This window comes from Eschrichtius robustus, chromosome 20 (assembly GCF_028021215.1).
Source record: "Eschrichtius robustus isolate mEscRob2 chromosome 20, mEscRob2.pri, whole genome shotgun sequence".
NCBI lineage: Eukaryota > Metazoa > Chordata > Mammalia > Artiodactyla > Eschrichtiidae > Eschrichtius > Eschrichtius robustus.
In genome coordinates, this window is record NC_090843.1 from 22,652,789 (window position 1) to 22,679,349 (window position 26,561).

General features: G+C 42.4%; 3 protein-coding genes across 7 annotated transcripts in view; all 3 read left to right on the plus strand.

Annotated features, from left to right (window-relative positions):
- DBF4B (DBF4B-CDC7 kinase regulatory subunit) overlaps positions 1-26,561 on the plus strand; it is a 48,086-nt gene that overhangs the window by 7,590 nt on the left and 13,935 nt on the right. For 2 of the 4 annotated variants that reach the window (XM_068529830.1, XM_068529832.1), the window contains exons 2-8: positions 1,212-1,328; positions 6,942-7,104; positions 8,301-8,428; positions 8,921-8,983; positions 21,653-21,807; positions 25,015-25,200; positions 25,823-25,873. In XM_068529830.1, coding sequence (XP_068385931.1) covers positions 1,325-1,328; positions 6,942-7,104; positions 8,301-8,428; positions 8,921-8,983; positions 21,653-21,807; positions 25,015-25,200; positions 25,823-25,873 — 750 coding nt within the window. In that variant the 5' untranslated portion in view covers positions 1,212-1,324. Of the gene's footprint in view, positions 1-1,211; positions 1,329-6,941; positions 7,105-8,267; positions 8,457-8,920; positions 8,984-21,652; positions 21,808-25,014; positions 25,201-25,822; positions 25,874-26,561 lie in introns of those variants that run through there. The other 2 variants (XM_068529831.1, XM_068529833.1) reach the window with 2 other exon arrangements.
- LOC137755336 (calmodulin-1-like) lies at positions 2,289-3,372 on the plus strand. The gene has a single exon (XM_068531462.1). The coding sequence runs from the start codon at positions 2,346-2,348 to the stop codon at positions 2,793-2,795; it is 450 nt and encodes a 149-aa protein (XP_068387563.1). The 5' UTR covers positions 2,289-2,345; the 3' UTR covers positions 2,796-3,372.
- Positions 4,412-4,933, plus strand: LOC137755088 (protein tyrosine phosphatase type IVA 1-like). Of its 2 annotated transcripts, none has more exons than XM_068531070.1 (2): positions 4,412-4,747; positions 4,805-4,933. In XM_068531070.1, exons 1-2 carry the CDS (start codon positions 4,412-4,414, stop codon positions 4,931-4,933), a joined length of 465 nt encoding a protein of 154 aa, XP_068387171.1. The 2 variants fall into 2 exon arrangements, with proteins under 2 accessions (XP_068387171.1, XP_068387172.1); XM_068531071.1 differs by having other exon boundaries at positions 4,421-4,516; positions 4,610-4,933.

Below are 26,561 nucleotides of genomic sequence, written 5' to 3' on the forward strand. Positions count from 1 at the left end.
TCTCAGGAATCAAGAAAAACAATGAGAGAGAAGAACTTGAACTATTATCTCAAAATATTTTTGCCGAGTGGTAAAAGCTACCTTTTTCTGTTCACAGACTTTGTGCTAAACACATCTTTAATCTTTAAAACCTCACTTCCTGGTAGATAATATTATCTTCACTTTACAAATGAAAAAAACTGAAGATCAGAGAGATTCATTTTTTTTTCACTCATTCAACAAATATTCATTAAGAACCTACTAAATTCTTGGGGGCTTCCCTGGTGTCGCAGTGGTTAAGAATCTGCCTGCCAATGCAGGGGACACGGGTTTGAGCCCTGGTCTGGGAAGATCCCACATTCCGCGGAGCAACTAAGCCGGTGCGCCACAACTACTGAGCCTGTGCTCTAGAGCTCGTGAGCCACAACTACTGAGTCCGTGTGCCACAACTACTGAAGCCCGCGCACCTAGAGCCCATGCTCCGCAACAAGAGAAGCCGCTGCAATGAGAAGCCTGTGCACCGCAGCAGAGTAGCCCCTGCTCGCTGCAGCTAGAGATATCCCACGCGCAGCAAAGAGGACCCAATGCAGCCAAAAATAAAATAAATAAATTATTTTAAAATTAAAAAAAAAGAACCTACTAAATTCTTTACTTAGGGGATATAGCAGTGAGTAAAACAGAAAAGGTCCTTGTTCTACGGACTTACATTCTAGGGCGGAAATATAGACCACAAACAAGAAAGCAAATAAGATACTTTCTGATAGTGGTAAGTGCTGTGAAGAAAATAAACCGAAATGGTGTAACTGGCAAGGAATGGGGGCGCTACTGTTAGGTTGGGTGGTCTCAGAAGTCCTAGCTGGAAAAAAAAATGAGATTTGATCTGATGCCTAAAAGGAAAGTTCCATTTTCCTTTTGGAACTGTTAGTGCAAAGCCCCTAAGGCAGGAATGAGCTAGGCTTGTTCAAGACTCAGAGAGGTTTGGTCTGAGGAGCAAACTGGGAAAGCTGCTCGGAGTTTTTGAAAAGGAGGGTAATATGATGTGATTTTGTCAGTGAGGATAAGGTAGGTTCTGGTTTTAGGCCTTTTTCCATTTTTTAAAATGGAGAATGCCAAACAGCTTTTTTGTTTATGTGTGTATTTGTTATCTATTGCTGTGTAACAAATCACCCCAAAATTTAATGACTTAAAACAACACTAATCATTTATTTTCTCTGGTTTCTGCGGGCCTGCAGTTTGGGAGCAGCTTGGCTGGGATTTTATGACTTGGGACCTCTTGTGAGGTTGCAGTCATCTGAAAGCTAGACTAAGGCTGAAGGATCTGCTTGCCAGATGGCTCAATCACAGGATGGGTAAGTTGGGGCTGGCTATTAGCAGGAAGCCTCCCTTCCTCTCCACGCGAGCCTCTCCACAGGCATACTTGTGTGTCCTCATGTCATGGCTGCTGGCTTCCCCTATATCAGGTGATCTAAGAAACAGCACTACAGATATTGAAATGTCTTTTATGACCTAGCCTCAGAAGCCACACATTATTATTTCCTCAATACTCTATTGGTACATAGCCCTGTTGGATGTGGGCATGCTATCAGGAGTCGAGGATAGTCAATGCAGGCCATCTTGGAGACCAGCCACCACAATGTGGGTATCTTTAAATTTATACTAATAAATATATTTTATGTATTTGTGTGTGTATATATATTCTTATAAAATCATATTTGATATTTACCATCTTAGGAATTAAACCAAAGTTTTAAAATACTAGTTTGTTCATTTAAAAATAAGCCCTCTGAGATGGGATAGGGAGGGTGGGAGGGAGGCTCAAGAGGGAGGGGATATACATATAGCTGATTCACTTTGTTGTACAGCAGAAACTAACACAATATTGTAAAGCAATTATACTCCAATAAAGATGTGAAAAAAAATAAAAATTAAAAATAGGGACTTCCGTGGTGGCACAGTGGTTAAGAATCCGCCTGCCAATGCAGGGGACATGGGTTCGAGTCCTGGTCCAGGACGATCCCACATGCCGCGGAGCTACTAAGCCCATGTGCCACAACTACTGAACCTGCGCTCCAGAGCCCTCGAGCCACAACTACTGAGCCTGCGTGCCACAACTACTGAAGCCCGCATGCCTAGAGCCCATGCTCTGCAACAAGAGAAGCCACTGCAATGAGAAGGCCGCGCAACACAACGAAGAGTAGCCCCCACTCGCCGCAACTAGAGAAAGCCCACGCGCAGCAACGAAGAACAAATGCAGCCAAAAATATAAATAAATAAATTTTTAAAAATAAAAATAAGCCGGGTCCGAGTGGAGCGAGCGAGCTGAGTGGTTGTGTAGTCGAGTCCCGGAGACCGGTAGCGCTTGCAGCATGTCTGACCAGCTGACTGAAGAGCATATTGCAGAATTCAAAGAAGCTTTTTCACTATTTGACAAGGATGGTGATGGAACTATAACAACAAAGGAGTTGGGAACTGTAATGAGGTCTCTTGGGCAGAATCCCACAGAAGTAGAGTTACAGGACATGATTAATGAGGTGGATGCTGATGGTAACAGCACAATTGACTTCCCGGAATTTCTGACAATGATGGCAAGAAAAATGAAAGACACAGACAGTGAAGAAGAAATTAGAGAAGCATTCCGTGTGTTTGATGAGGATGGTAATGGCTATATTAGTGCAGCAGAGCTCCGCCATGTGATGACAAACCTTGGAGAGAAGTTAACAGATGAAGAGGTTGATGAAATGATCAGGGAAGCAGATATTGATGGTGATGGTCAAGTAAACTATGAAGAGTTTTTACAAATGATGACAGCAAACTGAAGACATTGTACAGAATGTGTTAAATTTCTTGTACAAAATTGTTTATTTGCCTTTTCTTTGTTTGTAACTTATCTGTAAAAGGTTTCCCCCTATTGTCAAAAAAAATATGCATGTATAGTAATTAGGACTTCATTCCTCCATGTTTTCTTCCCTTATCTTACTGTCATTGTCCTGAAACCTTATTTTAGAAAAATTGATCAAATAACATGTTGCATGTGGCTTACTCTGGATATATCTAATAAGCCCTTCTGCACATCTAAACTTAGGTGGAGTTGGTCAAATGAGGGAACATCTGGGTTATGCCTTTTTTTTTTAAGTAGTTTTCTTTAGGAACTGTCAGCATGTTGTTGTTGAAGTGTGGAGTTGTAACTCTGCGTGGACTATGGACAGTCAACAATACGTACTTAAAAGTTGCACTATTGCAAAACGGGTGTTTTATCCAGGTACTCGTACACTATTTTTTTGTACTGCTGGTCCTGTACCAGAAACATTTTCTTTTATTGTTACTTGCTTTTTAAACTTTGTTTTAGCCACTTAAAGAAAATCTGCTTATGGCACAATTTGCCTCAAATCCATTCCAAGTGGTATATTTGTTTTCCAATAAAAAAATTACAATTTAAAAAATAAATAAATAAATAAAAATAAGCCCTCTGAGGGACTTCCCTGGTAGCACAGTGGTTAAGAATCTGCCTGCCAGTGCAGGGGACACGGGTTCGATCCCTGGTCCAGGAAGATCCCACATGCCACGGAGCAGCTAAGCCCATGCGCCACAACTGCTGATCCTGTGTGCCACAGCTACTGAAGCCCACACGCCTAGAGCCCATGCTCCACAACAAGAGAAGCCACCGCAATGAGAAGCCCGCGCGGAGCAATGAAGACCCAACAGAGCCAAAAATAAATAAATAAATAAATATTTAAATAAATAAATAAATAAAAATAAGCCCTCTGTGTGTTAACATAAATGATGTATTTTTAATGGAAATAGAATTAGAAGAGTGGCATTATTGTACATTTCTGCAAATCTCTTTAATACCTGATTTAACAGAAGAGTGTTGGATTCTCATTTTTGCCTCTGCATACTCCACTGAACATTCATGAGAGAAAGAGAGCAAAAATGGGTAATGAGCATTCGGTGCCCTGAGAGTGAAGCTACAGGAGTGGACCTTTCTTGGGATAACCAAACCTATGCCAAGAGAACGGGCTGGAAACAGGTTCTGTGGTGTTCTTGGTCACCCATTTATGGAATTTCAGAAGGGCAGTGGAGATTACTGCCAGGCACAGCATGACCTCTGTGCAGACAAGTGAACTGTAGAAATTCATTACTACTCCACCAAGAAGCCCCCATAAAAGTGGTTAACCTGGACACAGAAGTGTTGAACTGAAATCCTCAGAGCGTTGTACTTCCTTTCTACTGCCTCAGTATTACTGGATTGAAGAATTGCTGCTTCTTGTTAGGAGGTTCATTTCATTTCCCATTACTCCCAACTTCATACTCAAAAGCACTGAGAATTTCAAGTGGAGTGTATTGAAGTAGACTCAGTTTCTTTGCATCATTTCTGTATTCAGTTTTTAAAATTCTTTCATAACCCTATTGAGTGTTTTTTAACTAAATTAACATGGCTCAAATGATCCACGCAGCTCCTGTGGAAGTCACTTACAAGAACATGAGATTTCTTATTACACACAGTCCAACAAATGTGACCTTAAACAAATTTATAGAGGACCTTAAGAAGCATGGAATTACCACAATAGTAAGAGTATGTGAAGCAACTTATGACACTACTCTCGTGGAGAAAGAAGGCATCCATGTTCTCGACTGGCCTTTTGATGATGGCACACCACCATCTAACCAGATTGTTGATGATTGGTTAAGTCTTGTGAAAATTAAGTTCCGTGAAGACCCTGGTTGTTGTATTGCTGTTCATTGTGTTGCAGGCCTTGGGAGAGCTCCAGTGCTTGTTGCCCTAGCATTAATTGAAAGTGGAATGAAATGTGAAGATGCAGTACAGTTCATAAGACAAAAGCGGCTTGGAGCTTTGAAGAGCAAGCAACTTTTGTATTTGGAGAAGTATCGTCCTAAAATGTGGCTGTGCTTCAAAGACTCCAGTGGTCATAGAAACAACTGTTGCCTTCAGTAAAACTGGGGTGCCTGATGCCATTGCTTGGAAGTGGAAACTAGACGGGATGGAATTTGTCATACGTGTTAGCCAGCACGTTGGCTTGGTGAAGTCTGATGAAGCTTCCATAGGAGTGTTGAAAAGCAGTTTTACCAGGCCAAAACCTGGCAGAATTGCAACCTCTATGTTTGGGTTATGATCAACCTACTTGGGACACTTAGCAAAGGATTCTTGCTGTTCAGCATTTAAAATGTGCTTATCATTTGTACCAATTGACCTTTCCTGAAATCATGCAGTATTGAGTCATGTCTTTAAATCTGTTTCCATGCCAGAATCTTATCAATATATAAGAAATTTAGAAAGACTAGGTGCCAAAATACCCAGGACAATACCTGTATATTTTTGGTATCATATAGGACTAAAATCCCAGGAACTATGAACACTCTGGACCTTGTGTAGTTTATTCCTTCCATCATTTCAAACATAGAAAGTAGGGCCTATAAGGTTCTTTGCTCACAATTCCCACATTCATACCAGTATACATCAGATTTGCTCCTTTTGTTTTTTTTTTTTAATTAACCAAGTCTTACAGTGATTATCTAATGTCTTTCTGTACATCTCATTTTGTGCTGTTATAGAAGACCTCCATTTTGAAAATCTACATTGTACAGAAGCACATGTCTTTAATGTCTCCAGACAAAAAAGCCTTACAGTTAATTTTAATGTTTGCACTTCGGGGTGCAACTTACAGGGAGGGCCTGATGAAAGAATGGGAGGGGGCTATTAAGTACTTTTAGTAAAATGTTGCCTTTGTCCTGTGCAGGACATACAGAATATGCCCTTTAACTTAGTAAATATTTTTTAAAAGGTAGAAATACTTTGTTATTGTAGCTAAAACAATTCTTAATCATAAAATTTCTGAAATTCTTGTAATTATTTTTCAAACTTATCTGAAGTTGTTTACCAACTTAATTTTGTTTTGAAGTGTGATTCCCAACCTCTCTTGCAAAAAAAAAAAAAAAAAAAGAAGTGGGTTTACATTTAATACTTTATATGCCTTTTGAGCTGTGTAACTTAATATTTGGATACTTGACAGTTTGTTTTATTATGTAATTGATAAAATGGTGATGTGCATTAACGTTAGCTCAACCATATATTTATACTGCCCGGGAACATGTGGTTATAGTTCTGTGGGAGAAATAATTTGTCAGTGTTCACCAGCTTGTAAAAATCTAGTGCGAGGGCTTAAACCTTAAATCAATGATGAAAAGCATTTATCGTCATTGAAAAAAAAAGGATAATGATGTTAGTATCACTGTAAAAAGTTTCGACCTCATGGAACCTTCTGAAAGGGCTGAACCACACTTTGACAATCTTGAGCTAGATTCTGATATGGTAACAAATGATGCCCAAATCTCAGTAGGTTACAACAACAAAGGTTTATTTCTTTTTTTCTTTTTTTTTTTTAAGGTGAATGGCTTTTTAAAAAAATTTGATTTATTTTATTTTTGGCTGCATTGAGTCTTCGTTGCTGCGTGCAGGCTTTTCTCTAGTTGCGGCGAGCGGGGGCTACTCTTCCTTGTGGTGCGCGGGCTTCTCATTGTGGTGGCTTCTCTTGTTGTGGAGCACAGGCTCTAGGAGCGCGGGCTTCAGTAGTTTTGGCTCGTGGGCTCAGTAGTTGTGGCTTGCGGCTCTAGAGCACAGGCTCAGTAGTTGTGGCGCACGGGCTTAATTGCTCCAAGGCATGTGGGATCTTCCCGGACCAGGGCTGGAACCCGTGTCCCCTGCGTTGGCAGGTGGATTCTTAACCACTGCGCCACCAGGGAAGCCGTATTTCTTGCTCATGCTACACATCCATTATGGCTTGCCCATGGTTCTGTTCCAGGTACTCTTCACCAAAGAACCCATGTTGACAGGGCACCCTTTGGCTGGACATTGCTAGATAGGGGAAGAGAGAACTTGGTAAACCAGCCTGCCTTTTAAAACTTATTCTTGGAAATGATGTGTGACTTTTTTCCTTTTTTCGTAGCCAAAGCAAGTCACATGGCCAAGCTGGATTCTTCAGAGCTGAAATGTATAATCTTCTGCAGGGAGAGGCCCCATGGATACCAAGTATATGTGGTATATAAACTACCATGGTGCTTAAAGAATATCACTGGTTGCTCACGGAGAATGGATTATACTGGGAAGAGGTAGGAAGCTATTCAAGAGTAGAAGTACGTTAGGAATTGACTGCAGTACTTTAGGCAAGAAGTAACAGTGGGTTGGACTACAGTGGTGGCAGTGATCTGATTCAAGATGGAATTGGTAGAATTTGTTCTGGGAGTGGGGTGGGGATAAGGGAAAGTACTGAAAGGTAACTTCTAGGTTTGAACAACTGAGTGGATGATGTGACATTTACTGAGATGGGATAGGCTGAGAAAAGGATAGGTGAGGTTTTTTGGGGGGGGTGGAACAAATGTTAAACATGTTAAGCCTGAGATGCCTATTTTACACCTAAATGGAAATGTCTAGTAGGTACTTGAATATATGTCTGGAGATCCGGGGAGATGTCAGAACTCGGGCGTTAGCATAGAGCTGAATTGTAAGGCCATGGAGTTGGAAGAGCTCTCCTTGGGAGAAAGTGTTAATAGGGAAGAGAAGAGGGCTGAGGGTTAAGGGCTAAAGCCTTGGCCTACGCCAACATTTTTAAATGGAAGTGGCTTTGGATCCAGCAAAGGAGGTTGAGGAGGAGCCATTGAGGTAAGATGAAAATGGGTAGAAATGGAAGCAAAAAGAAGAAAGTGTTTCAAGAAGGAGGGAGTAGTCTGTTTCAATGTTCTGTAAGTCAGATAGGATTGGGGAAAACGCAAGTCACAGTTGATAAGTGGAGGGGTGAGGATCAAACTCTAATTGGGTGAGTTGAAGAAAAAATGGGAAGTGAGGAATGGAGACACCACTTTTGAGAATTTTTTGGGGGGGGCGGGTGGATAAGTGGAAAAAGGGAGACAAAAGATGTGAAGATGAAATTATGTGTACGTGAAATCTTTATGTAAACTACAAGCGTTAGGCTTATTTTGTTATTTATTATTGAACTCCTAGGAATTTCAAACTAGCGCAGTGTGAAGAATCACTAAGATGCTACTGCTAGTCTCCAGCTTGCTGGCTATTAAGGCTCAAAATATCTCCAGCCTATGAAAAGCCGAGACATGAAGAGACAGAAATAGAGAACAGAGCGGAAAACGAAGGGGAAGGGGGGGGGGGGGGGGGAAGGTTTGCTGAGTTAATATTGTCCTCCCAGGGCCCCCGTAGGGCAGTCTTGCAGCTCTTACGTAATTTTAGAGGCGGAGCGGACAGGAAATTTAAACTGAAGCCGCGGCCCAGGGCGCCTAAGAGAGTGATGTTATAGTTACAGAGGAACAGCCGGTGCACTGGCGGCTGAAAGAGCTCATGGAACCCGCGAATGTGATACGGCGGCCTTAAAGGAGTACGGAGGCCGAGAAAGAGCCGAGAATTTGAGGAGGGAGCCGGGAAAGGGTACGGATGCCGGGAAGGGGAAGCAGGGGTAAGTAGCAAGGCGGAAAGGGTCCTAAGAGTTAAAGAAGGGTACGGGGTTGGAAAGTGGACACAGGAATTGGGGAACAGATAGGTCCGGGAGCTGGGGAGAGTAGAGGGACCGGGAAGGGGGTCACAGGAATAGAGGGGACAGAGGTCTAAAGGGGGCAGAGGGACTGGGGGGACAAGAGCCTGGAGGGAGGCACGGGAATTGAAATGTAAGGCAAGGGGTGGCGAAGAGGCCACGGGAGTTGAGGGAGCAGAGTGTGAAAGGGGGCGGAGGGACTGAGGGATAAGAGCCTAGAAGGAGGCGCGGGAGTGGAGAGGGGACGTGGGTTGGGATGGAGTTGAGTCTTGGGGTTCCCGGGACCCTCGATGGGAATTGTGCGGGGTTTGGGAGGCGGGAGGAGGGGATGATGGAAGGTCGAAGGCTAGTGAAGGTGGTTCAGCTGCTGTTTTGTCCTTCTTTTTCAGGCAACGATTGCCTTGAACTGGAGAGTTCAATGGCTGAGAGTAGGCTCCGAGCTCCGGACCTAGGTGGGTAGCAGGTCAAACCTAGGGATGCAAGGTCACAGTTGCTACTCCCGCCCCAAAGTCTCTTGGGAAGAAAAGGCCGAGAAATGTTAGCTCTCTTAAGGTTTTCTAATTACTTTGTGTGGCGGAGGGGGAGGGGGGGAGTGGAGTATGTGTTGAGGGATGTTATGGATCATTTAGGAATTCATGATAAAGGTCAAACAAGAGCTTTCAGTCAGATATTATGAATAAGATTAGAAGACTTGCTAAGTATTAACTTATAAAACCCGTATTCATGGTTATTTTTACCATAAAATTCTTAAAGTTATCGATAAACTTAAACGGCCCCACCCAATTAGATAAGTATTTTAGCATGTAGTCACTTCCCTCCGTACTGCCTTCTCCCCTCTTTAGCATTATCTATTGAGTTCTGGATTTTTACAGATATGCCATTTGTTTGTTGCCTTTTAAACAGTGATACACTTCACTAAATTATTTACTCTCCCTTCCCATGTCTTGTTGCTTTCTTCTGGATCTATTTCTCTTTTTGCTGATGAACTTTCTCCAGGAGTGTTTTCAAAAGGGGGCTTTATGTGATAAACTTTCCGAGGCTTGTATGCCTGAGAACATGTTTATTTCACCCTTGTATTAAAATTCTTGAGTCAAAGTTTTTTTTCCTTCAACACATTGAAAAATGACAGTGGTTTCTTCTTGCAAAAAGTAGGTGCTGTTGAAAATTGATGTCAGTCTGATTCTTGTTCCTTAGTTTGTGACCTGCTTTTCTCTGTAGAAGATTTTAGATTATTCTCTTTATATTTGTTCTTAAAATTCACTATACCATACCATGTGTGAATTCTGGAGGGTTTTAGTTTTCATAAAAATAAAATTATGAGAAATGAAAACAAAAATTACAGTTTTATGCTTACACAGTTTATTTTTTATTTTATTTTTTTAATTTATTTATTTATTATTTATTTTTGGCTGTGTTGGGTCTTTGTTGCTGCGCGCAGGCTTTCTCTAGTTGCGGCGAGCAGGGGCTACTCTTCATTGCGGTGCGAGGGCTTCTCATTGCAGTGGCTGCTCTTGTTGCGGAGCACGGGCACTAGGCGCACAGGCTTCAGTAGTTGTGGCTCGCAGGCTCAGTAGTTGTGGCACACGGGCTTAGTTGCTCCGCAGCATGTGGGATCTTCCCGGACCAGGGCTTGAACCCATGTCCCCTGCATTGGCAGGCGGATTCTTAAGCACTGCACCACCAGGGAAGTCCCTATGCTTGCACAGTTTAAAAGGCCAAGGTATATCTCACACACACACATACACACACACACACACACACACACAAGAATGGGAGTTGCTCCTCCTTTCTTAACTCCTGATTCCCACTCCCTAGGGTACAACCATTTATGCTCTTTTAGCTAGTTCTTCTAGTATTTACCTTCTTATTTCTAAATAGCATGCTCATACTGCTTTTGTTGTTTTCTATTTTAAATTATATCTATTGATTTTCTAATATAGAGGATAAAGAGATTTTTCTGGCCCCCTCTCCTCTATGCCACACATAAACACATACACATTTCCCTCCTCTCCTCCCATCCCCCCAATATATATGTAGTAATTTTTGTTGTCATTTTTGTATTTATATTATGATGATATTAGCTGAGCCATATAGCAAACTGAAATAAGCTTTGTTTTCTGTGTATGGATCACTAATTCATGTCCAAACTCTTTGCCAAAAATATAAACCTTCTCTCAATACTTTCAAGCTCATCAGAGAATCAGTTTCTTCTTTGTCTGGGGGACATACCTCCTGAGACCATTTGTCTTAGTACCACAGTCTGGTCCAGCTGTGCACTAGGCCTGTTGCACTGATTCCATCCTAGGATCTCCCTTCATCATTCTGTGGAATTCCCTTTGCCGCTTTCCTCTGTAGGGTTCCCTGTGTTCTAAATTCCGTATTTTCCTCTCTGTTCGTTTACGTCCTCATTTTGGTCGAGTACATCTTCTAGTATAGCTTCCTGAGAAAGGGTATGTGACAAATAAATTTTTTGAGACCTTGTAGGTATGACAGTTCTTTATGCCACATAAAGAGTTCTAGGTTGGAAATAGTTTTCTCTCAGAGTTTTGAAGACACATTTCATCTTTTAGCTTCCACTGTGCTGTGGCAAAGTCTGATGTTGTATTTCCACCCTCCTCCTGAACACTGCAAGAGCCTAGACCCCATGTGCTCTGAACCACCCTTACCCCATCTAGCATGATTGCTGTATAGCAACAATACTGTTGTTATTATATGTCTCTCCTTTTTACTTCCGAATTAGTCGTCATTATGATTGTTTTACACAGTCAGTGATTGTTTAGATTTATATATATTTTTACCAGTTTGGGGACATTTCAGTCCTTCCTTCTGGGTTCAGTTTCCTTCTTTCCAAAGTACACCTTTTAGAAGTCCTTTAGTAATAATTGGTTGATGATAAACTGTTTGGGCTTTTGTTTAAAAAATGTGTTTAGTTTACCCTCATTCTTTATTTAATCAGATGTAAAATTCAAAGTTGACATTTATTTTCCCCCAGCATTGTAAATACTTATTTTAATAAAATTAAAGTATTTAATAATTTAAATACTTATTTTATAGTCTATGTCTGATCATTCTGTTTGAAGCTCTTGGGGATCCAATCTTGCTGTCTTTAATTTCTGCTGATTCTTATCCGTGATGGTTTGTTTTCTTTGTATGTTTTTTAATGTTGGAGTGTGAGCTAATGTTAGATGATGCTTTATCTGAGGAAATTCAGGGAACTCTGGACTGAGCTATGGACCTCTAGAGTTGTTTTGCTTTTGATTATTTGAGGTGTGGCCAAGGTGTTACTAGCTGGGATTACTTTTTACATTAATCTCTCTGTTTGGTGATGGTGGTAGTGGGTTCTTAGACCACATGACTAGTATGAATTTGAATTCCAGACTCTTGGGAATCCTGTGGTTTTGGATTCTCAGTTAAGACTTTCCTTTCATGTGGAGCCCAGGCTAAGGTAGATGGTATTCCTTTTTGTCTCTTCTGGTGGATGAATTATTTTCTGGCTTCCCTTTTCTCCTAGATTCATGCAGGAGTTCTCAATCCTCACTCCCCACTTTAGACTGGCACAAGACCTCATCTCCAGGGCTCCATCGGGCTCTTCGATCCTAAGCCCTTTGCTTTTAAGCCCATGGACTTCCTCAGGGCAGTCAGCGTTCACTTTCACCACTGTGGTTGTCAGTTTTCTCAAAATTTGGGGCACTTCTGTTGTCCTCTTACTTATCAGTGGACTTATCAGTTAGATGGGATTTGAATTTATATTTCAACTGGTATTTTGAGGTATTTTGTATTAGGAGGGCTTTTAGATAACCTGGTCTCCAGTATTGCCTGAAATGAAACCAAAATCCTCTCTTTCTCCTCAGTGTCCTGAAATTTCATGACCCATTTTATTTCATGGAGCTAGGTGGAAACTTCCAATCTGGAAGCTTATATTCTTTAGTTCTGGAAGTTGTTGGCATTATTTCTGTAATAGCCATCTCCTCCATTTTCTTTCTCTTCTGTTTCTGATACTCTGCGTTGTTCAGATATTGGATCTCATGGGCTGGTCTTCCATCTTTCATCTATTTGTCTTGCCTTCTATTCTCTGGAAATTTTCTTCAACTTAATCTTAAATCTTTATGTTGAATTTACTTCCATTGCATATTTATACATTTCTAAGAGCTTTTTCTTCTCTGCATGTTTCCTTTCTTATAGTCTTCTCTGTGTTTAATGGGTGCATCGTACGTATTCCTTTACCTCTCTGAGGATACTAATGGTATTGTTTTTGTTTGTTTTCAGTTTTCTTCTGCTTCCTGCATCGTCTCTATTTCCTCTAAGTTCTTTTTTTGGTTTGTTAGCCTAATTTCTCGTTCAAAGCTTTCTTTAAATGTCTGGTGATCTTTGATTACACATTCATATTTAAGAGTGAGGCAATCAAATGCTAATTGGAAGTTCATGAGAGGGAGCTTTTCAGCTGGCAGACTTTGTTGTAGGTAATCTGGCTGGTACCTGGCAGTTGGGAAGATGTCTTAGTTCACTCTGTTTTAACAAAATTCTATAGACTGGGTGCCTTAAACAACAGACATTTATTTCTCATAGTACTGGGGGCTGGGACATCCAAGATCAAGGTGCCAGCAGAATCAGTTCTTGGTAAAGGCCCTCTTCCTGCCTTGCAGATGGTGCCATCTTGTTATGTATTCATATGTCCTCTTTTTTTAATGCACTCAATGGAGAGAGTGAGCTGTGGTCCCTCTTCCTCTTATAAGGACATCAGTCCCATTATGGAGGCTCCACCTTGTGATCTGTTCTAAACCTAATTACCTTCCAAAGGCTACACCTCCTAATATCATTATAGTGGGAGTTAGGGCTTCAACATAGGAATTTAGGGAGGCACAGATATTCAGTGCATGACAAGGGGAACCCCAAATGTAACTATTTGTATGTTTTTGTCTTGAACCAGTAAGTTCCCTACAGAGGAATTCCTCTGATCCTCTGTCTGGTAAGTGTAAGTGTGGTTGTCAGCATTCTGGTAGCTCAGTGGGGGAATTGGTCTGCGTGTCTCACTGTTCAGTATATAGACATCCTCTTAATCTGTATTTTCTTTTCTTTCTTTAAAAATTTTTTTAAATTGCAATATAATTGATGTGCAATATTATATAAGCTTCAGGTGTACAACATAGTGATTCACAATTTTTAAAGGTTATACTCCATTTATAGTTATTATAAAATATTGGCTGGGAATTCCCTGGCTGTCCAGTGGTTAAGACTCCGTGCTTCCACTGCAGGGGACACGGGTTCGATCCCAAGTCGGGAAACTAGGATCCCGCATGCTGTGCGGCACAGCCAGAAAAAAAAAAAATTGGCTGTATTCCCTGTGCTGTACAATATATCCTTGTAGCTTATTTATTTTACACATAGTAGTTTGTACCTCTTAATCCCCTACCCCTATCTTGCCTCTCCCCCAATCTTCTGTATTTTCGTTGGGGCTTAATCCCTGTTCTCAGCAGGTTTTCTCAATGTCAGTACTATTGACATTTTGAGCTAGATAATTCTTTGTTGTAGGAGGTTGTCCTGTGTTTTGTAAGACATTAAGCAGCATGCCTGGCTTCTACCCACTAGATGCCAGTAGCACACCCCACTCCCAGTTGTGACAACCAAAAATGTTTCCAAACATTGCCAGATTTCCCCTGAGGGGGCAAAATCTCCCCCAGTTAAGAACCGCAGCTCTAGTCTTCTGCTGGGGTGGGAGAGGGTTCTGGGAGTCTAGCTGTTCCTTTTAAAGGCTTTCAGATAATCTTCTTTTTCAGCCCCATTTTACTCTGGCATTCTCCTACATCTGCTCCCTCCAGTTTTGGGGCCTTTTGAACTCCAGATTGCTTCTTCTTGGCTTCAGGTTCAGCTTTCCCTTGTCTCCTGTCTGTTTTTCACTCATCCATCTGCTTCCAGCTTCCAAAATTTTACGGCATCTCTTACCTGGTATCATATTCTTGCCAGTGTCTTTGTTCACTTTTACTCCTTCTCTTGTCATTTTAGTGGGATTTGGGGAGAGAACAAAAGTTCTCCACATTTATTCAGAAGCCTGGACCATTATTTCTTCAAATATTTTCTTCACCCCATTATTTTTTTTTCATCTTTGCAACTCCTCTGATGTTCTTAACACTTCTTTCCCTACCCTTTGTGTTTCTTCATTTCCCTGATGTCCAGTTCTTTATCTCTTCCTGATACCTTCTGATTTCAACCTGATCTACCAGCTTACACTATGTTATGATATTCAATTCATCTGTTGAGGTTTTATTTTTCTTTTCATTCTTCATTTTGAAATAATTTCAGACTTACAGAAACTTTTCAAAAATAGTGAACGGGCTCTTGTATACTCTTTACGCAGCTTCTCCCAAATAGTAACATCTTATGTAACCATAGTACAGATAGAAAATGAGGAAACTAGTGTAAAATATTAACTAATCTACAGATCTTACTCAGATTACCAGTCGTCCCCAATGTCCATTTCCTGGCTTCAGATCCAACCCAGAATCACTTGTTGCTTTTAGTTGTCATGTCTCCTGAGCCTCCTCTCCTCCTGTTTGGGAGTAGGTTCTCATTCTTTCTTTGTTGTTCACGCCCTTGATACTTTTGAGGGACAGACTGTCCCTCAATTTGAGTTTGCTTGCTTTGTCCCCACGATCAAATTCAGGTTGACACAGAAGTGATGTTGTGCCCTTCTTACTGTATGGTGTCAGGAGGCACGTGACAACGATAAGGCTCATCACTGGTCACATTAACTTTGAGCCCTTGATTAAAGTGGTGTCTGCTGGGTTTCTCCAATATAAAATCACTCTTTTACCTTTTGTAATTAATAATTTATCTTATGGGAAGACACTTTGAGATAAGGAAATATTGAAGTTTAAAAATTGTTTTTGGGAATTCCCTGGCGGTCCAGTGGTTAGGACTGGAGCTGGGGGCCAGTGAGCCCGGGTTTGATCTCTGGTCAGAGAACTAAGATCCCGCAAGCCGCGCAGCATGGCCAAAAATTTAAAAAAAAAAAAAAAAAGAAAAGTTTTTTTATTGAAGTATAGCTGATTTACAATATTATATTAGTTTCAAGTGTACAGCATAGTGATTCAGTATTTTTACAGATTATACTTCATTAAAAGTTATTACAGGGGGGCTTCCCTGGTGGCGCAGTGGTTAAGAACCTGCCTGCCAGTGCAGGGGACACAGGTTCGAGCCCTTGTCCAGGAAGATCCCACATGCCACGGAGCAACTAAGCCCGTGCACCACAACTACTGAGCCTGTGCTCTAGGGCCCGCGAGCCACAACTGCTGAGCCCATGTGCCACAACTACTGAAGCCCACGCACCTAGAGCCTGTTCTCCACAACAAGAGAAGCCACTGCAATGAGAAGCCTGCGCACAGCAACGAAGAGCAGCCCCTGCTCGCCGCAACTAGAGAAAGCCCGTGCACAGCAACAAAGACCCAATGCAACCAAAAATAAATAATAAATAAGTAAATAAATTTTTTTAAAAAAGATATTACAGGGAGTTCCCTGGTGGCCTAGTGGTTAGGATTCCAGGCATTCACTGCCGTGACCCAGGTTCAATCCCTGCCTGGTTGGGGAACTGAGATCCTGCAAGCCACGCAGCGCAGCCAAAAAAAAAAAAAAGTTATTGTACAATAATGGCTATAATTCCCTGTGCTATACAGTATATCCTTGTTGCTTTAAAAAAAGATTTAACAGCAGTTTTATTGAGATATAATTCACACACCATACAGTTTATCCTTGTAAAGTGTACAGTTCAGTGACTTCTAGTATTGTATATTCACAGAGTTGTGCAACCATCACTATAATCAGTTTTAGAACTTTCATCACCCCAAAGGAGAACCCCACACCTATTGACAGTCACTCTCAATTTTCTCCTAAGCCCCCAGCTCTATACAGCCACTGATCTACTTTCTAACTATAGATTTGCCTATTCTGAACATTTCATATAATTGGAGTCCTACAATATGTAGCTCTTGTGATTCATTCCTTTCACTTCGCATGATGTTTTCACAGTTCATCCGTGTTGTAGCATGAATCAGTGCAGCATTCCCTTTTTTTTAATTAAAAAAATTTTTTATTGAGGTACAATTGACATACAACATTCCTTTTTATTGTTGAATATTATTCTGTTGTGTGGATTACCACATTTTATCCATTCAACAGTTGATGGACATGAGTTTCCACTTTCTGGCTATTATGAATAATAGTACTGTAAACATTTGTTTCCAGGTTATCATGTGGACGTATATTTTTTTCCTGGAGTGTACACCTAAGAGTCATATTGCTGGGTCATATGGTAACTCTCTGTGTAACCTTTTGAAGAACTGACAGACTTTTCCAATTGGCTGCACCATTTTACATTCCCACCAGCAAAGAATGAGGGTTCCAATTTCTCTGCGTTCTCACCAACACTTGTTATTATCTGTCTTTTTTTGTTAAAGCCATCCTAGTGGGTATAAAGTGGTATCTCTTTGTGGTTTCAGTTTGCATTTTCCTAATGGCCAATGACCTTGTGCATCTTTTCATGTGCTTATTGGCCATTTGTATATCTTTGGAGAAATGTCTATTCATTGCCCATTTTTAAATTGGATTTTTTTTTTTAATATTTGAGGTTTTTTTTAACTATTATAGTTTTTAGGTCCATTATCTCCAATTAATTCTTTTCTTTACCTGCTGTTCCTATTTTATGTTTCTAGTATGCTCCTTGCCTTCTTGAGGATATTTATTATGCTTTAAAATTCTTTTTTCTGTCTGGTCCATTACTTACGAGAGAAAGACAACCTATACCAGAGAAAGCATCTTTTATAGTACTTGCTTTCTTCAGTTGCCTCATATTTTCTTAGAAGCTACTGTTCTCTTGAGACTGTTAGCCACTCTGATTGGTAACGTGCTCCTGGAAGAAGATGCAAAAGCTTAGGTTCCCATGTTATGCCCCTCCTTTGAGTTTAGGGGTTGGGGGTTGGATAGAAGAGGAAAACCACCCCAAGGTGGGGAGCCCCTGGTTCCAGTGTGGGCTCAGTCACCCCCCCATTTGCAGCAGCATTCTGAGCCCCCCAGTACACACACATTGCTTTGTACTACTCATTTGCAAGAACTGTTTCCTTGAGTTGTAATTACCAAACTAACCAAATGGATGGGGCTAGGGAGGGAGGCTCATTCGTGCCAGCTTGACCTCTTGTTAACTGTTTCTCTTTCTCACACACACACAAGCATATTCACCCCAAGGTAGGCTCCACCACTGCCCTGATGTTACCCTACTGTCTCTGGTTGGTGCTGGGCTGCTTATCTGGCACTGGCAGTGACCCACTGAGCAAAACTAGAAGGCATTCTCCAGTCTCACCCTCCTGCGAGTCCTGGCATTCCGCTCCAGGCTTGCTGTTCACCCAGCCTTCTGTTTCTGACTCTGGCATCCATCTAATTCCCTCTTCAGTGGCTTTCCTAGGATTAGGTCCTGTGGAGAATGTCACAGGCCTTGTGTGAAAGTCAAAAGGGCTTATTCTGAGAAAGCCTTCTATACAAATATTGAATCCTTATGTTGTATCACCTGGAACTAATATAATGTTGTATGTCAGTTATACCTCAATAAAAAGAAAAAGAGGGACTTCCCTGGTGGCACAGTGGTTAAGAACCTGCCTGCCAGTGCAGGGGACACGGGTTCGAGCCCTGGTCTGGGAAGATCCCACATGCCGTGGAGCAACTAAGCCCGTGCGCCACAACTACTGAGCCTGCACTCTAGAGCCCGACAACCACAACTACTGAAGCCTGCGTGCTTGGAGCCCATGCTTCGCAAAAAGAGAAGCCACCGCAGTGAGAAGCCCACGCACCGCAGCGAAGAGTAGCCCCGCTCGCCACAACTAGAGAGCCCCTGCGCAGCAACAAAGACCCAATGCAGCCATAAATTAATTAATTAATTAATTATTTTTTAAAAAAGCAAAGGAAAAGAAAGCCTTCTGGAGAAGGTGGCCTTGGGGAGGGAACCAAAATAGCTACAGTTATAATAATTCCCCTGGCTGACATTCAGCGCATACTCCTGGTATGGCTGTATCAGATGTTTCTGGCTAGTCTCCATTCTGAATGGTTGGTGCCTGTTAAGTATTTGAATAGCTCCTCAATGAGGGTGGGTATTTATCATTATCACTATTTCAGAAGTGAGGAAATAGGGTTTCATAGACACTAAGTGAGATTATTGTGACTTACCCAGGGTTACACAGCTAGTAAGAGGGTGAGGCAGGACTCAGAACAAAGGCCTTTTCTGTAAAATGCCAAGCTGACTTTCCAGTATTTTCTGTCTCTATATACCTAGGACTTTCAGGAAAAGGGAGGTTTATGGGACCAGAAGGTAAGTGCTTGAGGGTCAGGTGCCAGCTGAGGATGGGCGAGCAGGATCTGGTTTAAGCATTATGGGAATGATGATGATTAAGTCAGAGGTCTCTTCCCAAAATGGTTCCCAGTCTACTGGGGAGGTCAGAGGTGGACCTGAAGGAGTGAGTAAACAAGAATATGAAGCTGAAAATACTAAGAGGACAGACAATAAGTAATATGGAACTCAGAGAAAGAAAAACAGTATCTCATCAGGGCAAGCAGGGTTTAACTGAGGAGGTCCAATCAAAAGTCTGACTGGGTGGTAGATAGGAAAAACGCAGGAATTCATGGAATCGAAGAGTTTTAGAAGATTTTATAAATTTATTTATTTATTTATTTTTGGCTGTGTTGGGTCTTCGTTTCTGTGCAAGGGCTTTCTCCAGTTGCGGCGAGCGGGGGCCACTCTTCATCGCGGTGCGCGGGCCTCTCACTGTCGTGGCCCCTCCCGCTGCGGAGCACAGGCTCCAGACGCGCAGACTCAGTAGTTGTGGCTCACGGGCCTAGTTGCTCCGCGGCATGTGGGATCTTCCCAGACCAGGGCTCGAACCCGTGTCCCCTGCATTGGCAGGCGGACTCCCAACCACTGCACCACCAGGGAAGCCCCTAGAAGATTTTTTTTTTTAATGTTTTTTTTTTATTATATTTTATTTTAAAATTTATTTTTGTCTGCGTTGGGTCTTTGTTGCTGCGCGCGGGCTTCTAGTTACGGCGAGTGGGGGCTGCTCTTCATTGCGGTGCGCGGGCTTCTCATTGCAGTGGCTTCTCGTTGCGGAGCATGGGCTCTAGGCACGCGGGCTTCAGTAGTTGTGGCGTGCAGGCTCAGTTGTTTTGGTTCACAGGCCTAGTTGCTCCGCGGCATGTGGAATCTTCCCGGACCGGAGCTTGAACCCGTGTCCCCTGCATTGGCAGGCGGATTCTTAACCACTGCGCCACCAGGGAAGCCCCCCCTAGAAGATTTTTTAAAATACCAGGTCCATGGGACTTCCGTGGTGGTCCAGTGGGTAAGACTCTGCGCTCCCAATGCAGGGGCCTCGGGTTCGATCCCTGGCCAGGGAAATAGATCCCGCATGCCTCGACTAAAAGATCCCGCACACGGCAGCGAAGATCCCGCATGCCGCAACTAAGACCCAGCGCAGCCAAATAAATAAATAAATATTAAAAAAAAAATCAGGTCCAAACCCCTCATTTAAAGTCTAGAAGTTTTACTAACTATATCTTGGTATCAGCTATTCTGGGTCAATTTTATAAGTATGTGTCTTGCTCTTTCAATATGTTAGTTTCAAATCTGTATTTTTATTTCAGGAAAGTTTTTAGAGTTTTTAGTGTTCTGGGTGTTTTTGTTTGTTTGTTTTAGTTTTTGTCTTCAGAGACTCTGATTATCTGTATATTAGAACTTCTGTGCTTATCTTCAGTATTTGCCACTTTCTCTTGAATCCTTTTTATCTCTTCAAATGTTAACATTTTGTTGTGGAAGTTTTCAAACCTGCAACAAAGTCGAAAGCAACAGTGAGCACAGACACACCACTTAGATTTTATCATTGACGTTTTATTTGTTGTGTGTGTGTGTGTATGTGTTTTGGGGTTTTGTTTGTTTGTTTTGTTTTGTTGTTTTTTTGACCACACCATGCGGGTTTTGGGATCTTAGTTCCCTGACCAGGGAATGAACCTGGGCCCTGGCAGTGAAAGCACCGAGTCCTAACCACTGGGAATTCCCTATCATTGATATTTTAATACATTTGTTTTATCACATATCTATCCATCTTATTTTTGATACACTTCAAGTAATTTGTAGACATTATAATAATTCAACATGCATTTCATTGACCAGAATTCCATACTTGTTTGTAGTTTTTTTCCTTTTAATGTAAAATGTGTATACAATGAAATGCACAATTCTCAAAGGTATGTTCATTGAGGTGGGGTTTTTTTAGCTTTATTGAGTTATAATTTACATACTGTAAAATTCATTTTTTGTAAATGTACACTTGCAATGCTTTTTAGGTAATTTACAGAGTTGTGCAATTAACACAACAATCTAATTGCAGAACATTTCCATCACCCCAAAAAGAACCTCATGCCAGTTTGCAAACACTCCTCATCCCCACCCCCAGCCCTAAGCAGCCACTAATCTAATTTCTGTCTCTATATATTTTCCTTTTCTGAACATTTCATAAAAATGTAATTTACAGTATGTGGTCTTTTGTGTCAGGCTTTTCTCACTCAGCATATTTCTGAGGTTCAGAACTGTAGCCTGTTGCTGTAGCCTGTGTCCATAGTTCATTCGTTTTTATTGTCAAATAGTATTCCATCGTATGGATAGACCACATTTTGCTTACCATTTTATTTACATTTGAATTGTTTCCACTTTGGGGCCAAAATGAATAATGCTGCTGTTAACATTCTTGCACAAGTTTTATTTGGAAGTATGTTTTCATTTCTCGTGGGGGAATGCCTAGGAGTGGAATTGCTGGGTTTCGTGTTAACTCTATGTTTAACCTTTTGAGAAACTGCCACACTGTTTTCTAAAGTGGCTGCACCATTTTACATTCCCACCATCCATGTATGAGGGTTGGGTTTCTCCGCATCTGGGCTTCCCGAGGACAGGAACACAAGCCTCGCGTCCACCTTGGTGGACGGGTGCCCGGGGCCTGGCCAGGTGCCATGCAGGGGCTGTTGGCGAGGGCTGATTGACCTGCAGGACTCTCTCTTACCTCAGGCTTCTCACTTTGCTCCCCTTTGTTGTTGTTTTCTAGGGGCTCAGCTAGGAGTTTCCAGTTGTCTGGGAAAATGCCAGAAGAGCTCACCAGATGCTGGGAGGCAGCCCTTTTCTGGAAAGTCCTTTTACTTGGATCTGCCCGCTGGCAAGAACCTCCAGTTTTTGACGGGGGCCATCCAGCAGCTGGGTGGGGTATGTAACCTGCTTCTCTCCTGTGGTACCATGTGCCTTTGTGCGTTGTAGGCCAGGAGCTGGAGAGGGATTATATCTGTGACCTCCAGGTATTTTCAGGGGTATCACTACATTTTCCAAAGCAATTTAAGTATAAACCATTTTTTAAAAATAAAGTTAAATTTGTTCCCTAATTGGAAAAGTAATATCTGTTCATTCTAGAGACTTTGGAGAACATGGAACTGTTCAAGTAACAACCATCATTGTGGTATATTTATTTTCCTGTTGTTTCTTTTCTTCTTTCCCTTCCCTTCCCTTCCCTTCCCATCCTCTTTCTTTCTCTCTCTCTCGTGGCTTTATTGAGATATAATTCACGTACCATACAATTCACCCATTTAAAATATACAGTTCAATCGTTCTTAGTATATTCACAGAGATGTGCAAATTGTGTGATTACACAGTCAATTCTAGAACATTTTCATCACCCCACCCCAAAAAAACCCATACCTATCATCAGTCACTCCCCATTTCCCTCAACACTCTCAACCCTGTATAACCACTCATCTACTTTTTTTAATTTAATGCTTATTTTCTGTGTGGCTATGATCATGAATACATTTTTGATTGCCAACTTTTTGCCCATAACCTTAAAGCATTAGCACTTTCCTATCATTCTTATCCCTCATGGACATTCTTTGTAATGAGTATATAATATCCTTTTGAGTGGATTATTAATTTATTAAACAGTTAACCTATGGGCATTTAGATTATTTCTAAATTTTAGCTCTTATAAATAGTACTGTGGTGAACAACTTTAAGCATTATGGGAATGATAATGATGTGTAACTTTGGGGGAAAAGCATTTGCTGTATCTGAGTCCATTACAATATTTTCTAGAGCACATCATACAGTACTTTTAGTAAGGGGTTGACAGGGGTATTTCTGTGTTTAGAAAATAGGACGATAACACTTGGCCCAAAAGAGGCAGGTAACTGGGGAAATTGCATGAATAGGATCAGAATGCAGAGGCTCTTTGCCATCAAATGAATGGAAACTCAGGGATATAGAAACTCAGCAGTGGGGATGGACAGAATGAGGATTATACACCCAAACTGGCCCAAAATTACATGTTGAACTTTCAGTCTGTTCTTTCATTTAGCCTTTGCTGTGTAAAAAACCACTGCAGAACTTGGGCTTAAAACAATTTATTGTTTCTCACTGTTCTGTGTACTGGCTGAGCGGTTTCTCTGCTGGTTTCATAAGGGCTCACACCTGCAGCTGCATTCGGCTGCAAGGTCAGCTGGGCTGGAAGGACCAAAGATGACCTCACTCACACAGCTGGCAGTTGGTGCTGGCTGCCTCTATGTGACTTCTCATATATTGTATGAGAAGTGTCTTACATACATCATATGTATATACACCATCATATGTACATACAGTGAGCTAGACCAGCTAATTTACAAGGTGGTCTTAGGGCAGCTTTCCCAGAAGATGAAGGGAGAAGCCAGAAGGTCTCTTGAGGTCTAGGCTGTAGAACTCACACGTATTACTTTCACCACATTCTGTTGGTCAAAAGGAGTCCAATTCAAGGGAGTGGACACATAGGCTCCATCTCCTGATGGGAGGAACAGCAAAGTCAAAGGAGTGGGTTTGTTGGGATAGGAGGAACGTGTGGCCCTGAAATCATCTGTCTTTTTGCCATATTACAGAAGATAGACACACTCCTTCAAGCCATAGCTTTAAAGATTTTTTAAAATTGTGATAAAATGTATATGACATAAAATATGCCTTTTTAACCATTTATAAATTCATTCTTTTAAGTTCATTGGCATTAATTACATTCATCCTGTTGTATAAGCATCACTATCTGTTTCCAAAACTTTTTTCACCCCAAACAGAAACTCTGTAACCTTTAAGCAATAACTTCCCATTTCACCTCCCCCAGCCCCCGTAATGCAAATCTACATTATGTTTCTGAATTTGCCCATTCTAGATACCGCATATCAGTGGAATCACTGATGTTTGTCCTTTTGTGTCTGGCTTATTACACTTTAGCATAAAGTTTTCAAGGTTCACCCATGTTGTAGAATAGATCAGAGCTTCATTTCTTTCTCATGGCTGAATAGTGCTCCATTGTATGGATAGACCACATTTTGCTTATCCATTCATCCATTGATGGACACTCGGGTTGTTTCTGCTTTTTAGCTATTATGAATAATGCTGCAGTGAACATTGGTGAACAAGCATCCATTCGAGTCCCTGTTTTTAATTCTGTTGGGTGTATACCTCGGAGTGGAATTGCCGGGTCATATGGTAATCCATGTTTAGCTTTTTGAGGAATCTAAACTTTTTTTTTTAAACCTAAGTGTCAGGTTTCTCATCCAGTCACACTTCAGAGAGATCATCCATCCTTACTTTCACAGGTGTGCTGGAGCTGGCAGCTACCGGCTCACGAGAACCAGTTGTTACCATCTCTTTCCAGTTCCACATTCATTGATGTCATCTGGCTAGCTTGAAATCAGCCACAGTAGTATTTTACCCCACAGAAATTGGCAAATGCTACAAAGCAGGTTTTTTCACCCAGAGAGAGTTGGTCATTAAGCATTTGCCAGCTCACTACTGCTTATTTCCATCTTTTCTTCTTCGCACAGACATGAGTTTTGTCATTGTGTTTCCGGCACTGTGTTGGGTTCTTGGGATGCAAGATGAGTCAGACCCTCTCAGTGCCGTGACAGGCTCACAGGTAGGATGAGCAGATATTTAGGCAGCTGAGTCATAGCCAAAACCCATTTCTGTTTCAGGCTCCTTTTGGTAAGGTGGTCAAGATTACCGATGCAGCGTCTGGATGTCCCAGTGTATCTTCACAGCAAAATCATGGCTTAGCCAAGCTCTAATCTTCTCCGATCACTTCGGTGTGCTCTGACTGCATGCAAACTCAAACTAGTCAGATACTCAGAGCCTCCGGGCTTCTGCTGCTGGGTCAGGAGGAGCTGCAGTTCTGGAGACAAGAACCTGTGTTATATATATATATATATATATATATATATAAACCCTGTTGTATTTCAAGATGATGTCTTCTTGGGGGCCTGGCACTGAACTGCATTTGGTCTATTTAAAGACATTGATTCTAGAACTTCTGGCGGCCAAGATTTCCTTCCCCTACCTCTTGATATTGATGATTTTACTTCTGCCTTTTGGGTTTTAGCCACCTCTGTGATCTGGTTTCAGGTAATTGAGGGTTTTCTGAGCAAAGAAGTAAGTTACATCGTGTCCAGCCGCAGGGAGGCGAAGGCCGAGATCAGCGGGACAAGTCACAGAGGCTCCCCCAGCCCCAGCGAGGTCACAGTGGAAACACTGTCCGTAGCCAACCCAAAAGGCAGCCGTGCCAGGCCCGTACAGAAAGCCGTGGACTCGGTAAGAACCTCGTGGGGCAGGAAGTGTGTGTCCGATAAACGAAGGAAGTAGGCCTCGGTGAGCCCGCTTCGGCAGTTTCTGGTTTTAGTTTCATCTGGTTTATTTTAATCTCACATTTGAATTCAGGGGCTGAAACTATCTTATCATAGCTCTGGATCCACACACCTCAGCGACATGCTATCCCCACGCCCTCCCTTCTGTGATAAATGTTCACTTTTTCTGGGACTTCAGAGTCTGAGGTTCAGAAACAGTAGGAGAGTCCTCTGTAAACCAGAGAGGGCTTGTTGGATTCGCCGAAGCTTGTCTGCCGGGGAGTGCGGGCTCTTCAAGAGAGGTCTCAGGACATTTGTAATGCTTGATCTTAGGTGAATTCAGAATGCCCTTCACCAGGCTCCAAGCTGCCTTGGCTGCAGCTCCCTGTGGGTGACCTGAACTTGAGTGTGGCTTTACCTTTACCTCTGAAAGGTTCTCCGGGCTCTCACTTCTGCCACTCCTCAGCTGTCACTGCTCCCAGCTTTCCGAGGGACGTGACTCCCAGACGTCCTTGCCAGCCCCCGTGGAAACATCTGTTTGTGTACAGGTGGTCTCCACAGCTGCCCCCATTGCTCCTCTCTTCCGCCAGGTGCCTCTGAGCAGAGGGAAGGAGCTCCTGCAGAAGGCCATCAGAAACCAGGTGAGCTGAGGGGGACGGGCTGGAGGCCGGTGTCTCTGGCACAGGGACGGAGTTAGCCTTGCCTCCGGAGGTTCTTCTGAAGCACTAACACAAAAGGCACACCCGGGCAGACGTGTAGAATTGTCGAGATTTCCTCCTTACAGACGAGGAAGTGGGGCTCAGAGAAGTTAAATGATCTGCCCAGAGTCACCCAGGGTGGAGGTGGTAGAGCCAGGATTTGACTCCATGATCTTTCCAACTCCAGGACCTCCCAAGAGAACTTGGGAGAAATGCTGTGGGGCGTGTCAGACTTTGTTCGGCTTTCACAAGTAGCTGTTTATCCTTTCTGTGAGAATCCAGGGCCATTACAGTTAAGTGGCAGGAGGAGGAGTTAAGGTGATCTTGCAAAGGAGTCGTTCAGGTGCCATCAATGGATGCCTTGGCTGTGGCTGTGACGCGGGAGGGTGGTGTCGCCGGACTCGGACAGCCAGCGTAGTTTCCTGCTCGATGATGGTGACTGTCACCAGTGCTTATTGTGTCCTTCTGGTCCCAAGGTGGCCGGAGCAGAGCCTATAGGCAGATCAGCAGTCCATGCCCTCCCGATGTGGCCAGCCCGTGCGGAGGACAGGGTCTTCCTGGGGGTTGGGGTCAACCGTCCAGGCTCTGTGCTCTCGCCGCTGTCCGCCCTCCCCCAACAACCCCACGCATG